At 34.3% G+C, this 21,394-nt stretch overlaps 3 protein-coding genes and 1 pseudogene across 6 annotated transcripts; 1 reads left to right on the top strand and 3 right to left on the bottom strand.

The window, feature by feature from the left end:
* The first annotated feature begins 59 nt into the window (after positions 1–59).
* On the top strand, positions 60–6,279 carry LOC112727092 (exocyst complex component EXO84B-like). The gene is made up of 7 exons (XM_072208195.1): positions 60–218; positions 438–535; positions 1,061–2,102; positions 3,047–3,547; positions 3,882–4,037; positions 5,200–5,324; positions 5,705–6,279. The coding sequence occupies exons 1-7, from the start codon at positions 60–62 to the stop codon at positions 6,069–6,071; spliced, it is 2,448 nt and encodes an 815-aa protein (XP_072064296.1). The 3' UTR covers positions 6,072–6,279.
* Positions 6,280–6,475: 196 nt separating this feature from the next.
* Positions 6,476–7,387, bottom strand: LOC112727091 (uncharacterized). The gene has a single exon (XM_025776717.3). The coding sequence runs from the start codon at positions 7,296–7,298 to the stop codon at positions 6,645–6,647; it is 654 nt and encodes a 217-aa protein (XP_025632502.1). The 5' UTR covers positions 7,299–7,387; the 3' UTR covers positions 6,476–6,644.
* A 1,253-nt stretch (positions 7,388–8,640) lies between these two features.
* LOC112729176 (uncharacterized) lies at positions 8,641–11,203 on the bottom strand. Of its 4 annotated transcripts, none has more exons than XM_025779517.3 (7): positions 10,692–11,203; positions 10,205–10,319; positions 9,904–9,978; positions 9,491–9,605; positions 9,292–9,374; positions 8,962–9,023; positions 8,641–8,877 (listed from the first exon to the last, which is right to left on the bottom strand). In XM_025779517.3, the coding sequence occupies exons 1-7, from the start codon at positions 10,904–10,906 to the stop codon at positions 8,739–8,741; spliced, it is 804 nt and encodes a 267-aa protein (XP_025635302.1). In that variant the 5' UTR covers positions 10,907–11,203; the 3' UTR covers positions 8,641–8,738. The 4 variants fall into 4 exon arrangements, with proteins under 4 accessions (XP_025635302.1, XP_025635304.1, XP_025635303.1 ...); XM_025779519.3 differs by having other exon boundaries at positions 9,515–9,605; XM_025779518.3 differs by having other exon boundaries at positions 10,214–10,319.
* Positions 11,204–16,367: 5,164 nt separating this feature from the next.
* LOC112727088 (uncharacterized) lies at positions 16,368–20,946 on the bottom strand (annotated as a pseudogene).
* Positions 20,947–21,394: the final 448 nt, after the last annotated feature.

Here is a 21,394-nt window from a genome sequence, read left to right as displayed (position 1 = left end):
AGTTACTTGATTCCCTTTCATTTTCTCCATTTTCCGAAATATCTCATTTTGAGCTTTCAATGGAATCTTCATCAAAAACACAAAGAAGGTTCAGATTCAGAGACCACTCCCAACCTGAATCTCAGAACTCTGTGCCATCATCAGAGCCTAGTTCTGATGTTTCTGCACTCTCACTGCATGATTCTGATGAACGCGAAATTGAGTCCATGACTGGAAGGGTAGTTTTAATTGTCCAAACGCTTTTTGTAACCTTAATGTGCCAATTTTAGATTTTGTCGAAATCTTTATGATGTCGATATAAGATATAGTAACGTGGTCTGATCCATGTAGTTGAACTTAGTTGGTAGAACAAAACTTAATTGCTGTTGTTATTCTTGATCACTTTATTTTTCCTTTTTTCTTTTTTAAATATAAAAATTTGATTTATTGATGATTAGGGAATCAAGCATCTGTGTGATGAACTTTTAGAGCTTAAGGAAGCAGCAAGTGAGGATTTGCAGAAAAACATCTTTGCTAATTATTCTTCCTTCCTTAGGTAATGTTTTGTTTTTATTTTCCACAATATTTGCTCCATCTTAAACAATTCTACAAAATCACAAAAATAATGTGGCATACTTGTTGAATCTTGTGCAAAGGAGGGATTACTTCTAACAAATAACAATAATTGTTAGTGTTAGGTTACGTCAAATATATTGTGGAGAGAGCCAACTTGGGTTGGTCTAGTGGTTAGCTTATTAGTCCTCTTAAGCAAATATCGGAGGGTTTGAATCCCGCCTTGTGTATGCAACAACTCATTGGACAGCGGCAAACCTTTAAATGGAGTTCCGATCTGCGACAGATTAGTCCTTGACCCCAGGTTGGGGATTCCGTAGGAAACCAAATATATTGTGGAGAATTCCGAAGAAACAACTTTTGTTGAAAGTATATACATTTAAGTGGAAAAAAAAATTAGTGAGCATAATTGTTGATGTACTTTTTAGATACTGATATTGCAAAATTGAATTGCTTATTATTATTATTATTGAGGTTCTGTAATTTATATATGCTCTCATATGTGTAGAATTCTAGAGGAAGTGACAGGAGTGGAAAATGAACTTGTGCAACTAGAGAACCATTTTGTTTCACATAAAAGACTAGTGAGGGATCTTATAGACCGTATATATCCAAATATACTGTCCTTAAGCTCAAACATTGAAGATCACATAGATAATGAACCTTCATTAATTCGTAGTGAATTCGAGGCTCACATTACCGATGTTTCAGATAAGCTTGATCTTCTCATGTCAGAAAACAAGGTAGATGAAGCCTTGGAGCTTCTAGAATCTGCTGATGCACATTACCAAGGAATCCAGTTTGAAGACTACTCGGATTCTGACATAAACTTATACAACTCTGTGATTTCTGAGAAGATGTCAATGCTGAAACAAAGGTTGATACAGATAGCTAAGAATGATAGAATGGCTGGACCGGAGCTACAAAAGGTGCTATCAGGGCTATGCAGGCTTGGAGAGACTCAACTCGCTATAGAATTGTTGCTAAAATATTACCATTCGAGGATTATGGATGGAACGAAAGATTTGCAGTGGTCTAAATCTTCTTCGAATGAAGCATATATAAGAGAACTTGCAAGGTTTGTGTTTTCTATTATTTCACAAGCAGCTAAGAGCTTTGTGATGTTATGCGGAGAGAGTTCTCCTTATGCCTCAGAACTTATGATGTGGTCATGTGAGGAAACAAAGTCATTTGTTGCTTGGTTCGACGAGTATGTTAAGAAGATCTCGGCGACTAATGGTAGCTTGTCATATGCCATAAAAGCTGTGAAGTTCGCGGTGTTGTATTGTTCCTTGTTGGAGGATCAAAGTTTGGTTTTGCAGCCTTACTTGGTGATGCTTCTATGTCCCTGCATTGAAGAGGTTCTGAATACACATGTAAACCATTTTAAGAAAGTTGTTGGTATCTTCTCAGTAAGTGATTCTTGGGGTCTGGAGAAATACCTTGTTTCTGGAGTGTTCGGTGGAGGATCCTTAAATCTTGATGTCGAGGAGCAACCGGAATATTGCGTGCTAACTACCAGCGGCCGGAAATTTCTCACACTTTTACAGGTATGTTCTGCTTCTCCTATTCCCTTTATCTGTCACCTTCATTGTTTTTCGGTCACTTTTGGTATATTCTTGAATCAATGTATCTGAATCAAACTAATGTAATAAAAATAGACAAAAAGAAACTAATGCATAGTGCATTATTGGTCAACTAACTTTATGAACCAGTAAATTTAGAAATTTTGTCCTTGATAAAATATGTAAAAGTTGAGAAATACCTACTTTCTAACCAAAAAGAGTAACTGCCATGAGAAATTTTGAACCATGTTAATGCCACATTGGCAAGATATGTTTGATCAGATATGTATAACCAAAAGAGGAACTGCCATGGAATTCCATAGCCATAAAGTTATATCTTTGGTCTATATAAATGCCAACAGTTCTTAAGAGTGTTTATCATATTCATGTCTTCACATGGTAAGAAATCTAAAACTGCACATATTATTTATCAATTACTTTTACCATATAAAGGCAATATTCCCCTGCCCTTATTACATTGATTCAACTCAAATTTTTCTTTGTACCAAAGAAAAGTAGTTTTGTTGGATCAGTTGCTTATTACGGCTAGGCCAAAAGCTATACAACAATGTTTGCGAGACAATAGAAAATTAGCACAAAACAGCTCAAAATGACCTTATTTTGCATTCCTCAATTACTGCTTACCTTATTTTGCTTTCCTTAGACCTTAGTTACCACTGGAATAATTGAATAATTTTAGGTGTAATAAGTGTGTAATTATAGATGTTACATGCATGAAATTATGAATGATAATTTAAATAAAGTAACTTTGGGTTATTGTCTCTCTAGCATTACTGAAAGCTATAATTGTTAGTAAGAGTGCAACTTTATTTTGTTATAGTTTCTCATAACATCATCCAAAATAAAACCATAAAGCTTGTTATTTATGCACATGAGACATGATATATCTCAGTGACTATGTTAGTTAGGCCATTGTGGAAGATATTTCTCCTTTAGTTGCTCTTCAAATGGGAAATTCAATCATTGGTGCACTCAGCAACCTCATCACAGAGTATGTCACCATTCTTGAAAGAGCTCTTACCTATGACACAAGAGGAGGAGATCATCAAGTTAGTCCAAGAATCAAGTTAGCCGAGTCGGTTGCGCAGCAGGTTTCGATTTTGGCTAATATGTCGACGCTAACAAAGCTTCTCTTCGTCATGGTTAAGGGAATATATAGCAGCAATGATGGTGGCAAAGATTCTAATGAAATGGAAGAAAATTTAGATTTTGATCAGCGTCAAGAACTTGAAGAGTTCATGCTGTTTCTTGAAGAGAGCTCACATAAGCTGAGAACTGTGTTTTGCCAGCAATTAATTGCGCAAGTATCGGCTACTTACCATAGCCATGAGATTTTCTCAGCTATTCAAAATGTTGATCAATTTGATGATAACAGAATCCAATATACCATGCCCTCTGGTATCTTTCAGGTATTATCTTTACACATAACATCCTAAGACTTCTCAAGGTGTGTGAAAAGAGTGATTCTATAATAAAAATATTGAAATGCATAGAGTTGAACATAGTGAGACAATGAATGATTTCATTGAAGTTGTTTATTTGGAAATTTCCGAAGAAGCTAATCATAGGTTCTTTTGCTTAGTGTATAGAATTTCTCGTTCTCCTACTTAAAACAAGTTTGAAACTGAAAAATAGTACAAATGTGTGTGTGTATATATATATATATATATATATATATATATAATTTTTAATCAGCTTGCTAGTATGCTTATGCAAGATCCCTTATATTTTGGTCCTTGGCAGGTTCTATTTCTGGAACTGAGGAAAATAGAAAGACTTGATGAAGAGAATATGTTTGAAGTGAATTGGTTGATAGGCTTACTGAGAGAGCTGATGGAATCTATGTTTATTTGGATTTCCAACAACAAAGACATCTATGCAACTCAAGAAACCAACCAGGTTTTTTTTTTTTTTTTTCAATTTCCCTCTTTTCTGTCCAATCTTTGTGTATTTTTTTATTTTATTTTTTACCGAAGATAGGGAAACTCGAACCGCAACCTCTTAAGTGAGTATGAGAAGACTATGCCATTTGAGCTATAACTCATTAGCCTAATCTTTGTGTATTTGCTGACAGGCTAAAGAAGAAAATGCATAAGTGTAATTTGCACGCTTTTCAGTTTCCAAAATAGCATATTATATAAGGGTAATTATATGGAAAACAGTAAATTTTAATAAAAGAGTGAAGATTATTCATTTTATAACCAAAAAAATAAAGACATCATAAGTAATATACACACTTCTCTAAAATATATAGTTACAATCTTCATTTTTTATCCAACTTTAGTCTTCATTGAAGAAATTTCTATGATATAATTTATCCTATTTCTCCTCAAAAGAGTGTATTTTCTCCAATCCATTTGAAATAAATATATAGTTATAATTACATACATACCTAAATTTAAAAAAATACAAAAATATTATTTGTATACTAAAATTAGTCACCAATGTATTTTCGTATAAATACATGTGTTGTTCATTTCATTTTCAATCTGTATTTATATTTCAATATATATTTTATATTATTGGTTAATTTTAGTGATTGATTTTAAAATACACCTATTATTTTATTTTTATATTTACTTTTTTCTTTCCATTTATTCTCTCTCTCCCCCATCTTTTAATAAGGTTGCTAGTAGAAAAAAATTAATTAACATTGTATAGGATTTTCAATGAACAACTATTTTGGATGAAATTGAATTTAAAAAATGTAACATTTATTTTGAATGGGAAAACTATCTATTTAGACATAATAAACATAGATTTTTGTACAAACACATGGTTGGTTAAGGCAGCAAATACTCCTATTTGTCAGTAGTTTCGAGTATAGAGTTGTCTTTAACAAGAGAATATTTATGTTTTCGCAAATAAAAAATAGGTCTCTCTAATTATCTGATATTAGCCTAAGTGATCTAGCAAGTAGCAACAAATCTTTTGATAAGGTTATGTTTAAATAGTAAGAGGCTATGAACTAAAGCCATGGCAATTAGGAAGACAACTAATATCAATATTTGTTTCCTCTAATTTTAAGTGGTTCTCATCCATTTCATTGTTCCATGTACAGTTTGTCATGGATGTTCAGTTCCTGGTGGAGATTGGAATGCATGGAGGATACTTCTCCAATGATCCTTTGCTTCTTCTCACTCTCATGAAGTCAACCTTTAATTCTGCAGGACTTGACCCTTTCAAGTAATGCTTTCCTAGTTACAGAGATTGAAAAATTCAGAATCATTTATTGTTCATAGTTTTGCAAATTTAAACTTAAAAATCTCAGGCCACATATGTTTCTTAAACTGAAAAAATAATGGAAATATAGCTTCATGTAAAAATGGACCAACAATTTTCAAATGCGCTAATTTGATTTCATCCTTTATTATTTAAGTTTTCAAGTCCTTCTCAATTCTATTTCATGCAATTGTGATTACATTTGTACTACTCCATTTAATTTCTTGTGTAAAAGATAAGCATGCAATAATCAAAAGAGGTTATATCATGATATTTAAGGCAAACTAGACTTCACACCTTCTTGACCTTGAGCAACAAATTTGTTTCATTATGTTATTTTCCAGAGATGCAGATAATGATGGATGGGCCATTGATGCAGCCACTAAAACAATTCAAAAGCTTCTAGAGATTGAGAAAACAACTATGCAACCAAAAGAGAGTGTAGTTAACAATGAAGAAGGAGAGTTACATGAGAGCCAATCCAACCAATCAGCATATCTCTCTGAAGAAGGTGATTTGAGTTCCTCAGAGAATAATAATAACAACAATATTGATGCTTTGGATGAGGAAGATGAGGTTGAAAAAGATGACTTAGAAGTTGCTATTGATACAAACACATTGAGGGAACATAGTGTTAGTACCATGCAATCAGCTCCAACAATTGCCATTGATGAGAAAGGACAAAATTCCGAGGAAATTAAATCAAAATGAAACGAGTGACCCACCCACCTTGTTATAAATTTCATATCTTTACAATTACATGATTTATTGATTTTTGGAAAATTATGTTGTGGCTAAATGAGTAAATGTACCACATTTTTTATCATTTTGGTACATAAATATGTAATAAAATATATTCAGAATCTATGTGAGGAAAATTGTACTCTGAATTTTTCTCCAATTTATACATAAGCTTTAATTTGTCGCCAAGTAATAGGTGAATTGCTCATATATTCTTTACAATTTATTATATTCATATATTTGTTTACAATTTCCTCTCTGCCTGTCCTAAATAAGAAACTTGAACAACACCAGATTGCTTTGTTTTATCTTACAAAAGCTAATTTTCTTCTTTGATCATATAAGATCAAAGTCCAAATATAAATCAGAACATAGAACAACAAATCAAAAGGTAAATTTATTCCATCAACTTAACTTGATACTTTTCAAAATACACCAAAAAATAAAATGCAGAACCAGTAAATTCTGCACACATTTCCCAATTGTAAACACTGTTAGCAATCGCAGTTCAAAACAAACCACGGTTGTTCTTCCGAGCTTTAATTAACCGCACAAGATAACTTTGGTAACTGCAAGAACCAAACAAGCCATAGAAAACAAGAAAAAGGAGACGAAATCTCTGGAAGACCATTTCCGAATCTCTTGATGTTTCCCTTCAACAACCCTCAAACTCTTTGCTCTTCTGAGAGCATCAACTTCTTTCAACAGATCGAATTCCAGACCCTTCTTCTTCAGCTCTTCCACGCACTTCCCCAAAAGAATCTTGTCTTCTTTCTCTCTCTGAAGCGCCTTCTCCATGTGACTCTCCACGTCGCTCTTGTACCTCACGGCCCAAACCAGGCCCAATGAGAACACGAAGGAGCACAGCGAAGGGATCCACCAGCGCTGGCACGCGGACGAAGAAGATTCAGATTCTGAGAAAGACACAGAGGAAGAGGATGTGAAGAGGAGCATGAGGGTCAGGGAGTGGAAGAGGAAGAAGAAGATGTGGAGCATTGTGATTTCTTTGCGAACCGAGTCGATTTGGGTTTCTTTCAGTGCGATTCGGCCATGGATGAGTTCTTCTTCTTTCAGCCATTGCTTTAGTAGGAGTTTGTGCGTTGGTGTCTCTGCGATTTGGTGGAGTGGGTGCATTTGCTTCCACTCCATTATGGACGCGTTTCTTCTTACTGTGTTGTTCTGTTCTGTATCAGCCATTGAAGAGAGAGGAAGAGAGGGATTCTGAATTTGAGAGTGTAACAGTGTGAGGGAAAAGAAAGTTTTGTGAAGTTATAGGAGGAAGAGGGTGCTAGGGGTTTTTTCAATATAATTCAGATGTAACGGTCGAATTTCGTGGTGAGTTTCCCCAAATACCCTTTTTCTGATCTAGAAGACTAAAACAAAACAGGAGCGTCGGAGAAAATATGTTAATAACGGCTAAGTTGGAATCTAATATGTGAAGATCCAGTTTTCTATTGTTTATTGTAAAAGGTAAAGCAATAGATTGAGAACAATGCTCCATAACTAGTAAATATTATTATTTTTTGTTAATATTTAATTAATAATAATTTATATTTATATTTATAAATATTTTATATACAAAAAATATATAATTTATATTTATATTTATTAAAATTTTATATACAGTAATTAATATAATTTGTACTCATATTTTTTTTTAAATTTATACTCATAAATTAGTAAAATTAATTTGTTAAAGACAATTTTAATGTTTATGCGAGATAAATAATAACCAAAATTACTAAAAATTATTGATCTCAAGAGTTTTTTTAAATTTATTATACTCTTTTATAATTAAGGATTTAGCTAACACATAATAAACTTATTATTAATAGAAAATTTTAAATATTTTTATATAATAAATATAAAATAAATACATAAAAAATTTAAATTTTTTATATTTTTAATAAAAAATTTTTATTTTATAATTTTAATGTGTGAATGCATAATAGATAAATTCTATAATTAATTAGCAAATTTACCCAACCTACCACCCCCCTTCTTTTTCTTTTGTGATTAGTGTTGCTAGATTCTGTACAGAATAAATTTAATATCTTTGGATTTTTCGGATATATATATAATCTAAATAAAAAAAATAAATTATAACATATATAAAAAAAATTATCAATTATATATATTGTCAATCTATCAATTATAATTTATATCATCCATTATAATTATATGTAAAAATTATATGTATATGTAATTAAAATTATATATTATTACTATAAATTAAAAGTATACATTCATATTATATTATTAATATAAATAATTATAATAAACAATATATAAGAGTTTATCCAAGTTAAAACTCCACTCATTTAATATACTAGCTAAAATTCCGACTAAAGTTAAGTTCACAAACTCATGATCTTAATTTATTGAGCTATTAACGAGTCTAAGTCTGAGTTGGCTTTTAACTCACTTTCTGTCTTACTGACAATGTCTAACCAAGAATTAGACCAAATTTCTGTCATCCCTAAATTAGCATAATTAGTTTGATAAATGAGCAAAGTTCAATACTGCATGGAGACAGTTGTATTTTAATCTTTTAATGATTTAACTTTGCTAAAGTACATGGCAACTCATCATAAGATAACTATCCCCATACACCTTATTCTCGAAATTACAGTAATACTATAACAAAATGAAATCCGTTTCTTGAAAAATAGAGGTATATGGCGGTTTGCGGTTGGATAACTTTTCCATCTCATCTAACGCAAGCAACTTCGGAAGGGGCGGCATTAGGCTCATTGGGTCTGGTGTTTCATTCAAACTGCAATGAAAAATAAAAGCAGAACAGAAAAGTTTATGAGTAACATTGGTCTTAAGCATAGTCAAAATGCTGTTTATAACTTACTCTTTCATAATTTTATTGAAGTTCTCTCTCACTTGGTGGAAAATCTCAATATTCTTCCCATGCTGTAAACAAATTTGAAAAGAATAAAAAAAATTATATGTTAATTTTGCAGCCAACAAGAATGGAAATGATGAACTAATCAACTAGAAAATTAAGTCTCATAAATAAAACTATATTACAACTCTCAGCAGTTTTCACAGGGGAATATATTAGAGTATACATAAACATTGATATAAACATTAAATAGAAAAAATGCTTTAATAACCCTTTTTATCCATAGGATTCAGACACCTTAGGTTGTTCAACAAGTTACAAACACCCTTGACTCACCATACGAGAAGCAAGATTTTTTGAGATTTGGTTGAAGGCCTGTGCATTTTGCTCCATGAGTGTACCTATTAGACCTCCAATTGCTGCAAAAAAGAGCAAAGTTCAGAGGAGGTTCTTTATGCTTGAAAATTAAAGCAAGGAATGCAAATACAGAACATTTCTAGAGGCAAATAAAATGAAAAATGATATGGAAACAGACTTTTGTAAGAGGTACAATCAGTACTTTTCATCGTAGCCATTCGTGGCACTGATGAGGCAACATCGGATCGAGCAATAAGGCGAGAAGAAGGCACTGCACGGCCTGAAACTTTCTCCTGCAAAAGAAACAAAAAAAAAAAAAGAGGGAAACTTGAGTTTCCACTGCTACAAAATAAAATTATGAAAGTATATTCTGTTTACTTCCTTTTTGTCACACTATTTCTTAGTAATTCTATTACTCAACATGTGAAATTTCCCCTTATTTAACATTCAGAAAAATAAGCAAAATAACAACAACAATGCATGCTGCTTGTTAACAGTGTCTCCACTGAAAACAAAAACTAAAAAGAGCTAGCGCTATATAACCAAACAAAAAGAAGGTAAAATGAAAAAGAGGATCGAGTGATGCAATACCTTTCTATTTCTACTTTTCTTGGTTAACTTAAGATCATCCTTCCTCTTCTTGCTATTTTGAATGTTTTCTTCTTTCTGTAAAATATAAACTAAGCATGTCACTATAGAACTGGCTCTTATCAATTAAATCAAAAACCAGCAAAAAGTAATTCTAAAGCAATCTCATGAAATTCTCATGCCTTCTATAACAATCTTTGATTAAAAAAAGGATCATCATCATCATCAAAATTGTCAACACGCAACATAATTTCTTGGGATTCACATCACAATTACATAAACCATTGACAGAAAAAAACATTACATAGCTTACTTCCTTCATCCACCGAACTCGAAGCGCCACATCCCTAACTGTCTTATCTTGCAGCTGTTGTGCTATGGTCGCATAGACTGTTACGTTAGAACCAACACCAGCATACCTACAACAAAATAAATGAATTTGACATAAGCTCAAAATGCAATCCAAACTTGGAGGGTACAAAAGACGATAATTAAGATGTTAACACGCATTATATTACGCAATTTAGTCAAACATATTGAACCACTCAACAGATATTAACTATCATCGTCACATGAAACAACAATATTCATCTTAAGCAGCCAAAATAACTTACAAAGTTGCATATATTTTTGGTTCTCTCCAAGTTTAAACACAACTTCATACCCAACGTTTGAATCCCAAATTGCATATAAATTAGGAAATCATTCTAAACATAGATACGTATATTAATTATGATACCAAAAACAAAAAACCATAGATATGATCAATAAAGGGTAACATAATCACTCACCTAGCAAGTCCATCTTCAAGAATAGCTTGTTCTTCAAGGTTCCATTCAACTGCTACACCAGGAATGTGCCTCAGAGTCTGCTCTATGGCCGAAGCGGAAGCGGCGGGAGCCATGGAATTCCCGCCATAGCTACATGAGGAAGATGGTGATGGAACAACATGGTTCCAAGCACTGAAGTGCGAGAAGGAGGAGGAAGAAGGAGGATAGGTAGCCATTGAAACGAAACGCACCCTTTTCTTAGAAGATTCCAAGAATGAATCTTTAGAGGCTAACCTTGTGAATGGAATCAAAGGGTATAGGAATCCACAGTTGGTTCCCGCCAATTGTCGCCAAAAGCAGTGAAACAGAGAAACATGAAAGAAAAGAAAGAAAGGAAATTGAAGCGAACATCGAAGGCGGAGAAGTGGTTGAGAGAAGAGAGGGATTGGGATTGGGATTGGAGACAAAGTGAATCAGAATCAGAATCTGAGAGCAAGTAATGGTGGGAGAAGCAGAGAGCTAAGACTTGTTATAACACACAATTTGAAATTTAGTCAAATATTCTAAATTTTTTTCCTTTTCAAAAAGTTAATATATTCCTTTTGAAATTAATAATTTTATTCTATTATTCTATTGTTATGCTCTCTTTAATCTTTATCCTATTATTAGTGTTTTATCTACGTGCAAGGTAGAGGAAATCTAGATAAAATAAATTAAATGCATAAATTATAAAATTGTAATAAGATTTAAATAGTAAAATTATTTAATCTAATAAAAAATAAAAAATTTATTGATTTATTATATTAAAAAGAGCAATGCTACATGGTTAGTAAATATTATCATTTTTGATCAACAGTTGCATCTATATATATATATATATATATATATATATACATTATCAAAAATAGAAGACTCGAACCCGCAATCTCTTAGATGAGTATGGGGAGACTATATCATTTGAACTATAACTCATTGGCTATATTTATAAATGTTTTACACACAAGAAATATATAATTTACACCAATATTTACCAAAAATTTTACACACATAAATTAATATAGTTTGTACTTAAATTTTTCAGATTTTGCACATATGAATTAGTAAAAATTTATTTATTAAAAAAATTTTAGTATTTATGTTGATCAAATAATAGCTAAAAATACTAAAAATTATTGATCCTCAAAAATTTTTCTCTTAAAAATATAATACTCACAATTTATTAACTCCAAAATTACTAATTTACATAGATAATACTGTCATATTTTTTATCTCTCAAACAAATTAACACATAAAAAAACAAAGAGATTTTTTAATTCATGACCATTTTTTATTATGGGAAAAGCTCTACATCCATGTAAAAATTACATAGATGGTATCCAAATAGCTTTCACTCCACGCCCGACACCCCGTTTGTTTTACACGCACCTCTTATAACCTATATAACGAATCCTTATTTTGCGTTATCAAGTTTTTTTCTTTTAATGCAACTAGCGGCTCAAATGGCACCGTAGAACCTAGTGATGGCAATGGGTCCCATGGGGGGCGGGGACATACTCCGTCTCGTCCCCATGGCTGTGTTTGTTTCTGAGAACAGGACAGGACAAGACATTGAGAATAGGACAGGACAAGACACTAATGGACAAAGACACAAAATTTTGTGTTCTTGTATTCTGTTTGGTGATAAACTAAAACAAATTATGAAAATCCAATTTATTCTCATTTTTTTTATTCAAAAAATTTGAGATGAAAAATATAATAATAAAAAATATAATTATAAAAAATTAACAAGAATAATGAAAGAAAAAATAAAAAATAAGTTGTGTCCCTTGCTAGTGTCTATGTGTCCTTCCTGTCAGGATGGACACAAAATACACTAATTCAGTGTCTCTGGACACATTGTCTCTGTCCACGTCTCTTCTGTCAAACACGATTTTGTGTCTCAGTGTCCCTGTCTCTGTAAACAAATGCAGCCCATAGTCCGGCCCCGGTCCCGCCCCCGCCTAGGGCATCGGGCATCGGGCATCGGGCGTCGGTATCCGTCGGGGATCGGAGTCTCCAAAGTTATCCGCGTATTTTAAAAGCTAAAGAAAATCGAAAAAAAAAAAACAGAAAAATTTAAAATAAAAAAATAATCCTCAATTGTCATTACAAATCCACAATAACTTCAACCATTCAATTCCAATTTTCCTTCAGCCGCTGTGCATGAATTAGTAATTAGTTGGATAATAGTGCAGAATTGATTAATTAAAGCAAATACTATAGCTTCAATTAAAGACAATGATATTGAGAGATATAGTGAAGAAAGAAAAATGAGGAACAAGGAATGAAATAAGAGTTGAGAATTATATTGAATGGGCCTTTGTGCCGAGTGCTAATGCAGAAGTATCCGCCTAACTGATAGCCTAAGACTGCTAATGCAGGAATGTCCGCCTAACTGATAGCATATTGTATGTTTAAATGGGCCTTTGTGCCAAACTGCTAATGCGAAAGTGTCCGCCTAACGGATAGCCTAAGGTTGTTAATGCGGGAATGTTCGCCTAACTGATAGCACTGTTTCTTACTGTGATGCACATTATGATGAGGCCTAACTGACACGGGTAACCGTGATGTCAAGGTGTCTAACTGACACAGTAAAGGAACCATATTCGAGGTTCACTCCGAGTAACGTCGAGTTGCGGGTAGACAACCGACGCATGAGCTCATGGCCTGCGCTAGGAACAGGCATGCATCATATTGTTTGCACATTTGCATTCGATTGTGTTTGCTTTTCTTGTTTCTCTATGATTCTGCTGTTTGTCTTCTTGCAATTTGTTTGTGTGTTGATCTGTTTCTTGTGCTATTAATTGGTGTTGGCAGTAAATAATTCACAAGAAGTTCATATGCGCAAACAAGATTATGCATGCCTGTTCCTAGCGCAGGCCATGAGCTCATGCGTCGGTTGTCTACCCGCAACCCGATGTTACTCGGAGAGAACCCCGAATATGGTCCCTTTACTGTGTCAATTAGACACCTTGGCATCACGGTTACCCGTGTCAATTAGGCCTCATTATAATAACATTTCAATGTGTATCACAGTAAGGAACAGTGCTATCAGTTAGGCGAACATTCCCGCATTAGCAATCTCAGGCTATCCGTTAGGCGGACACTTTCGCATTAGCAGTTTGGCACAAGGCCCATTCAACATACACTTTTCATAATTTACTTATTCATTTCAATTATCTCTTTCAAACATGGTTTCTCATTTACTTTCTCTTATCATGCCTCCGCATCACCAACACTATAAAACATACCTCTGTATCACCGCCTAACTATACATACCTCCGCACCACCGTCTAATTATACATACCTTCGCATCACCCATTAACCTTAAACCTTCTTAGGGACAACTTACACATTTATATTTAACTAAGTTCCAGAACTTTTATAGAAATTCGGACATAATCTCCTCTAAAATAGCACTAAAACCACCCTTACGGGTTGTCTGCCTAACTGATAGCATATTGTATGTTGAATGGGCCTTTGTGCCAAATTGCTAATGCGAAAGTGTCCGCCTAACTGATACTCTGAGATTGCTAATGCGAAAATGTTTGCCTAACTGATAGCACTGTTTCTTACTGTGATACACATTAAAATGTTATTATGATGAGGCCTAACTGACACGGATAACCGTGATGCCAAGGTGTCTAACTGACACAGTAAAGGAACCATATTCGGGGTTCACCCCGAGTAATGTCAGGTTGCGGGTAGACAATTGACGCATGAGCTCATGACTTGCACTAGGAACAGGCATGCATCATAAATTGTTTGCACATTTGATTGTGATTGTTTACTGTTCATTCTTTCTGTAATGTGTCATCTGCTTCTTGTTAATTCTCTATTTTCTGATTCTTGTTTGTATTTTAAGATTATGACGTAACCTTCTCAAAGCTTAGAATAAGATAATAGAGTTAGGAATAATAGTCATAGAGAATAGCGTGAGAACGGCATTCATCCCAAAGAAAGATGCCAAGAAAGAGTTATGTCAGAGCCCACGATACGGAAGTAGCCGAGAGACTTAGTAAGCGAGTTATTACGATAGAGACAAAACTCTAGGTTTCACGAGAGAGATGCGCTTTCACGATGTCACCTTACTGGGAACCATATAGGTTCTCACCCCTTCCTTTTCCCTTTCCCCACAGATGGAAGATCCAGACTTAATCACCACCACAGGAGTTATATTCAGAGAGGTACCAGAGGAGCATGTGTTGTCGGACCCTACAGGAGATGCTCGAAACTAGTCTTGAGCTGATGGTTGCAAAGTTGTGCCTCGACGGTAGAAAGAATGTATGATAGATGGTATTCATTCCTTAGACTTTGCTTTTCCTCACTTCTGTAGCATTTTTGAGGGACAGGACTTGATATTTTCTTTTCTTTTAGCCCGGGTACCAGCTTAGGAGTTTTCTTTATGAACCAGGTATCTGGAAAGTTGTTAGTTGTATATAAGTCTATATGTATATATATATATATCTATCTAAGCATGTCAAGTTTGTATGAACTAACTTAAGACATATATATGTATGAAATCTTTTCTGTAATCTTGTTGTTATTTGACTTTGCTGTTAGTCTGGTGTTTATTTTATATTGTATATCTCTGAAGATGTTCATGGTTTTGTTAATAGGTTTGTTAAAAAAAGCTATATGATAAAAATAAGTTAACATATGCGATTCCGTTAATACGAAAGGCTTATATGTAGTAAATATTATCGAGTCTAGAGTTTTATAGGGCTACTGGGAAGTAACATCTTATGACTGGCAGTGATCCGGATCTGTCGGAAATTGGGTATCACAAGCAAGAATTTTCATCATTAGGACATAGACAACAACTAATATAAAATCACAAAAAATCACAGAAATATAAAATGACAGATATCACAACAATGCTATAATAATTAACAAATACTTCAAGATAAATGAAAATCACAAAAATCACAGAGGTTGACTTACCGGAAGGAAGAGCGGCCAACAGAGAAGAGGCTGCCAACGGCGATAGAGAACGAACAAACACGATTCTAACTCTGACGATCTTGCTTGACGGCGATGAAGATGATTCTCCTCTGACATGACGATTCTCCTCGGGCTGGGTGAGGCACGCGATGACAACGTTCTCCTCGAACATGTTTCTCAGGTGCACGACGACGGTGCTGCGGTGACCTTCAGAGTGAGAGGGGGAAGCAGGAAGCAGTGAGAAGGGAGAGCGCGGCGGTGAGGGAGGAGGAGGGTGGCGGACGGTGGTAATAGAAGTGGAGAGAATCTGTGAAAGAGTTTAGGTTTTGCTGAATCTGAGAAGAGAGGAAGTAACAGATTTTTATGCAAACCAACAAAATTAAAGAGATGTATCTTGAAACTTTCTATAGCCAGTCAGTTCACTCCTCTATTCCAAAATGTTTTTACTTTCTTTAAAGATCCAAAAAGTATTTTTGCAAACCCATCATCACGGTCCAACAAGATTTCTCCATTTGCTACCATGACAAAAAAATAAAAAAGCCATTTGCTACTTCATGTTCAATAAAATTACATAGTACCCCTTACAAATAATTCAAAATAAAAGCAAGAGCCTTTTGTGCCATTGGTTTTTGGGTTAAAACGAAAGGACAAGAGAAAGGAATCCTGGGATATTTTGAGAAGGATGAATTGGGAAATAATAATAAAAGAGGGGAATTGTTCAAACACAATTTTATTATTCGAATGAGGTGGCTGTTTCCATAAAAGCATTTTTGTGAAAATGATATTATGAACCGTTAAATAGTTCAATCAAATATATTAAACTATCTAACAGTTCACAATGTCTTCATTGGAGTAACCACCTTAGAATTAAGGGGTAGACAAATTTCTCCATACATATCCTAACATTTGGAGTTACTCTCGATGTGAAACTAGCCAGGATATTTCTTAACAACTATTTCTATCACATGAAGATGGATAACAAGAATATGCCACAACCATTAAACAACTATTTTGAAACTCTGAAATATTTAAGAAGCTCATGCAGCAGTGCGATCGCTAGATTTGTTTTTGCGGCCCCAAACAGGATTGGACACAATAAGCTGATGCGGCACAAGCCGTTTCTCACGCTTCGTGAGCTTGCGGAAATTGTGAACCTTCAACCTCGCAATCTTCGCCTCTTCTTCAGCAGTTATTTCTCTTACTACAACTGTTAGCCTGCATTCCGGTTTGACTTTGATGCCGGCTCTTCCTTTGGAATGGTAAGAAACTTTCTTCCGGAATAATCCTTTTCCAACAAACGCTTCGGCTGCAAGAAATATGAAACAGCATCAGCACGGATTTAAACAAAGTGGCTAAACAAATTAAGTTACACAATTGCAAAATTTGAAGCGTACCAACAATGAGGCGCTCTGCATCCAATCCATGATTATTTACGGCATTTCCTTGGGCTTGAGTAATACCCTGCAGTGCTTATAACTTTAAAACATAAGTTTCCAATTCTGCATTTACCAGCACAGATCATGGAAAAGGAGGAACAATCCCATAGAATTAGATAATGGTAATATTAAGGGGAAGAAGTGATGAGATTTGGGAGCTGAAATATATGTAGGAAACAAACTACAAGTGCAGTGCGTAATAATAATAATAATAATAAAGGCAGCTCTGTAGACAAGCATCTCGTGTTAATGCAGGATCCTAGAAAGGCCGCACCAAAAAGGCGTAATGTAGACAGCCTAACCTGATAATTACATAAGTAGCCAATTCCACAGCTTGAAACCGTGACCTTGAGGCCACACGGAAACAACTCAACAACAACAACAATAAGGCCCTTGAAATTGTGGACCGAAGTGGAGGAGAAAAAATTGGACAATCCAGAAAGCCAAAAGAATGTAGAAAATGATAGAGAAGGACATAAGGTAGCTAGAGAAAAAGCACAACAACACTGAAAGTATCTAAAGGTAAGAAAGAAGTTGATCTTTATGGTCTATTTTGTGAATGAATGAATCTGTGACTTTAGAGAGTTGCAGATATATTGCTAAGATACAAGGCTTAATGACCGACTACACCAACAGCTGAACTTGTTCTAAGGAAATACGAACTCTTGGTTAGAAACCAATGAGGACAGATAAATCAACAGCCTAGCCTTGATGCTGTATGGTGCTCTAGAAGAAGCAATTGAATACTCTTAGTTTTGTCTACACACAGAAATGAAAATACAGTGTAATACCACTTATTACCTGATATACAGTTCTTGAAGCTCGCTTTACTGTCACTTGCAATTGCAGCAATGCATCTGTAACCAGCATACCACGAACCAAAGCAGCAACCAAGTTGACCTTCTTAGGACTCTGAGAAAGCACGTTGAAAAATAAGGTAATCAGTCATATATGCTAACTGGACCACAGAAAAACAGAAACCCAGAAATTATGATCATGTTTCCATAGCATTCAATCCAAGGGTGGCTTTTCATTGACCAGAAAATTATGCTGACTGAAGAAACACAGAAAGTTTCTCAAAAAGTAGGCAGAGGCACCATTTGACTTGGTGACCTGGTATTCTCTATGGGCACGTTCAGAGATGCTCAACCAATAGTCTCAGGATGAAACAGATCATGTTATACTTTTCAGTTTTCAAACTATTGCTATGCTGCAGTCTGAACTAGCTAACATTGTATTTTAAGCAGTTACTTCAGAATGACCCATATTAACAGGGGAAAAAATGATATCCATAAGCAATTCACGATATATTGGCAATTTGGCATTGACAAAATCACTGCAGCACCAAATATTATGTTGTTAAAACTGAATTATCCATAATAATATAACAATAATTGTGAATGGCATGAAAGGCATTTCATAGTTAGTGCAAGCATTTGAGTTGAGTTGAGTTGTGTATCATATCATCAAGCATGAAGTGCCCAATGGTTATAAGGCATTTCAAAAGTTCAGGAATCTTCGAAAATCTTATTTCAAGATAAAATGGAAATAATTATTATAAAGAATATTACATACAAAAACTGATAAATCGATGTAGAAATGAATACAGTCAGCACAATGGCAGTGACTGAACCTGTTAAGCAGGAACAATTTCCTTGTCTAAATCATAATAGTTTTGTTAAAAGCACCTTTCAGGATGAAAGATTGATGTTTTATAGGAGTTTCTCTCTCAGACGTTTTTAGACACTAGAAACCTGCGCTTCAATCATATTTATTGTTTTTTTTTTCTCTTATAAGAAGCATCTCTCAGTCCTCTCATTTTCTGTTAGACTACTTCATAATAGGGTTGTCTTAATAAAGGGGTTTGTTTGTTGTTGCTTTTGGAAGAAGTACCATTTTCAAAACAGAGTCAGAGGCAGAAGTAGAAATCATAGACATGCTTTTTTATTAAAATGAAATGGAATTAAACTATTTGAATGATAAGTACTCTTTAGCATAAATTAAAGAAAACCAATGAAATCAAAAGATTTGTGTCATGTCCATAATGTAAATTGAGCAATTACTTAAGAAATACAAGATAACAGAATTACACAAGGGAAAAAAAACAAACCTGCTTTATTTTTGACATTACTGCTTGAACTCTTTCTTTCTTAACAGGTGTCTGCTTCTGGTCTTGAGCTTCTTTGCTACCCAAAAAGGAAGTTAAGGCTAACGGGGAGGAAGTTGGTGTTTATTCCAGATCTGATGACTTAGAAAGTAAACAGGTAGAACCCGAAATTCCCTAAAACAAAAGAACCGTGTAAACTCCAACTATCTCTCAATAGAGTTTAAGTAGAGAGCTTATAACGTGATATGATCAGTCACAATGTAAATCAAAACCTGGGATTGGAAAGAATGATAAACAGGGCTACGAATTGAAATTGAGGGCAATAGTATTGTTCTTGCTGTCAACGTCGTCAGACCCTTACCTACGATGTACAGAAATAGGTTTTCTAAAGTATTTAATAAAACCTAAAAAAATAAGAGTAAAGCATGAGCAACTTCACATAGTTTGCAAGAAGGAAATAGTTAAAAACATAAATCACCAACCTTGGGGAGATGAGGTGGTAGCAAAGTGTGCAATTTGACGAAAAACTGGCAAGAAATGCCTTTGCCACTGGACCATGATTACAATGCACTCTTTCTGTAAAGTACAACCACAATATAACAAGCCAAGTTTTTTAAGGTGGCTGCAGCTCTGATAGGGTTTCCAAAATCCAGACCAATATATCAATTCATAGTTCATACAATTCATATGGCATTCAAGAGAGCAAAATTGAAATTAACAAAAAATTGAACAGAGCAGAATTGAAAAGATAAAAAAAATTGAAGAACAGAGCAGAGCAAACTTCTCAAATTCAACATACATCAAATTTATTCTCAAATTCAACATACAACAAGTTTATTCAACATTTGATTAATCATATAAAAAACAAAATTAAAAAATTAAAAAATAGAAGAACAGAAGCCCAGAACAAAAAACGAAAACAGCACGAACAGAAGCCAGAAACCCAGAAACTCATAGTTATCAGAACCGAACCGGCAATCAACCCGGTCATATGACTGGGTCACCAGGTCACTGGTTCAACCGGTAGGTCACTGATTCACCCGGTTGACCCGGTCATAATTTAAAAAAATACAAATTATATAAATAAAATTAAAATTAAGTATTAAAACTTAAAATGCAAGTCTTTACAAACATAATAATAATCAAATATTATTTTTTAGACATAACTAATGATGCAAAAAGAGATAATAAACTAGTTTCTAGTACAAAATACTTTCACCATTTAAATAAACAAGAACAAGCAAAAGATAACACAATCGATAAATCAAGTCCAAGTGATCTTAAAATCGACATCTATATCTTCATAGGACAAATTTGGAGCTTGATCAACATTTTTCTCATTTTGATTTACATCTATATCTTCCATAAGAAACACTGCATTATGCAGAACATCAGAAACAAAGAAAGAAGAGTTTGAAGAGAGAGCTACAACAAACTAGCAAACTAAATTAATTTCATCTTATTCTTCCATCAATGAATCAATTCTACATACCTCTTAGAGGGATGCAAGAGCTTCATTTATAACAGAGTTGGAAAAGAGAGAAAGATTAGAAATCAGAATAACAAACCCTAACTAACTGTACCAAACTAATTTTGTTAGTGACCAACTCTCTTATCTCTTATCCCTTAACATACATCAACAAAAGATTTAGCATTTTTTAAGCAACACAACAACAAGGTTCAGTAACAAATTCAACTCAACTCAGTTATCCAGCAACAAATTTTACTTTCAGCAACAACCACATTCATGATATGTTCAGCATCAAATAACAAGGCCAAAGCTGAAACTCACCTGGGCAGAGAGATGAAGCAAAACTTAACTAAGTGATTATTCTGCAAAACAGCACCAAATTCAAGGTTCAATAAACTCAGCAATGATTTTCGGCGATGAACAAACTTAAGCTAAGTGATTATTTTGGCATGTCAACAACAAATTCAAGGTTCATGATAATCAGTAACAAATTTCAGCAGCACATTCAACTTTCAGCAACAAATTACTTTCAGCAACAAAATCAAAGTGCATTGATGCAGCACCAAAATTGAAGCAGAAAGACCAGGGGAAACTCACCAAATCGTGTTGCACGAAGGAAGTTGACGGCGAAGGAGAAGCTGATGGCGAGGGAGAAGCTGACGGCAAGGCTCAAAGCAAGAAGCCGACAACAAAGATCAGCCCACCGGGATCTGTTGCCTCTGCTACC

This window comes from Arachis hypogaea, chromosome 12 (assembly GCF_003086295.3).
Source record: "Arachis hypogaea cultivar Tifrunner chromosome 12, arahy.Tifrunner.gnm2.J5K5, whole genome shotgun sequence".
NCBI lineage: Eukaryota > Viridiplantae > Streptophyta > Magnoliopsida > Fabales > Fabaceae > Arachis > Arachis hypogaea.
Note: the sequence above shows the minus strand (reverse complement) of the source record. Positions and strands in the feature narration are given on the sequence as shown.